Here is a 923-nt window from a genome sequence, read left to right as displayed (position 1 = left end):
TTCCCGAACCACATGTGCGTAAGCTCGTGAGCGATCACGGAAGCCACGTCCTGCTGCGCTATCATCGATGATTCCTTCTCGTCGTACAGCATTCGACTTTCGCGATATGTCACTAATCCCCAATTTTCCATGGCGCCGGCCGCAAAGTCAGGTACGGCTACCATGTCCATTTTAGAAAGTGTATAAGTTTGACCGAATTTGTTCTCAAGCAGCTCGAGAGCTGCACGACCGACATCCAAAGCGTAAATGGTCTGGTTAATGGTGGATGGTTTGGACCATACTTTAAATGCGATTTCTGTTGTAGATAGAGGAAAAGTTTTTTTAGGTAAAAAATCAAAATCCGAAATCACAAAGGCCACTAAGTAGGTAGACATTGGAATGCTTTGCTCATATACATCCCATATCTTGGCTCCCGGTTTTCTTAAAAGCAAATATAAATATTTTCATGAAAACATTAAAGCAAATAGTTTATTTGGTAAAGTCAATATCGATAATTACACGTTTTTTTGACACTTACAGTCTTATAGATTCTTTTAATGGCATATTACTGAGAGTGTTATAATTGTCGTCTCTTGCTATATGGATTATGAATTGTGCCTTAAAACTCGGCTCATCGAAGCATGGAAAGGCATGTCTCGCGTGTGTTGTTTGAAATTGTGTCGCAGCTAGCCGTCTGGTTTTAAGCAGAGTTTCATATTATGAATTTGTGATATTTAAATACTGAAGATAATAATATTTATAAAATGTTCTTTTTATTTCTTTTATTATCACGAAAGGTGGTATCACTTACCTAATCTGTTTGTTTTTGTCGAGGTAAGAACTCCTATAAAATCCGATCATGTTGTCGGATAAGATTCCATTGTACGTAAAGCTGATTATAAGTTTGCTACCCTTCTCGATAGTTTTGGTAAGGGTAATAGTGT

General features: G+C 37.7%; 1 protein-coding gene across 1 annotated transcript; it reads right to left on the bottom strand.

The window, feature by feature from the left end:
- Positions 1-5: 5 nt before the first annotated feature.
- LOC105461091 (endoplasmic reticulum aminopeptidase 1-like) lies at positions 6-917 on the bottom strand (the record flags this gene model as incomplete). The annotated part of the gene is made up of 3 exons (XM_011707577.1): positions 791-917; positions 518-673; positions 6-420 (listed from the first exon to the last, which is right to left on the bottom strand). Coding segments are annotated over exons 1-3 (621 nt in total), but the record flags the coding sequence as incomplete, so codon positions are not given.
- Between the last annotated feature and the right edge of the window lie 6 nt (positions 918-923).

Source organism: Wasmannia auropunctata, unplaced genomic scaffold, assembly GCF_000956235.1.
Source record: "Wasmannia auropunctata unplaced genomic scaffold, wasmannia.A_1.0 LD309477.1, whole genome shotgun sequence".
Classification (NCBI taxonomy): Eukaryota; Metazoa; Arthropoda; class Insecta; order Hymenoptera; family Formicidae; genus Wasmannia; species Wasmannia auropunctata.
This window is presented reverse-complemented; position numbering and strand designations above follow the sequence as displayed.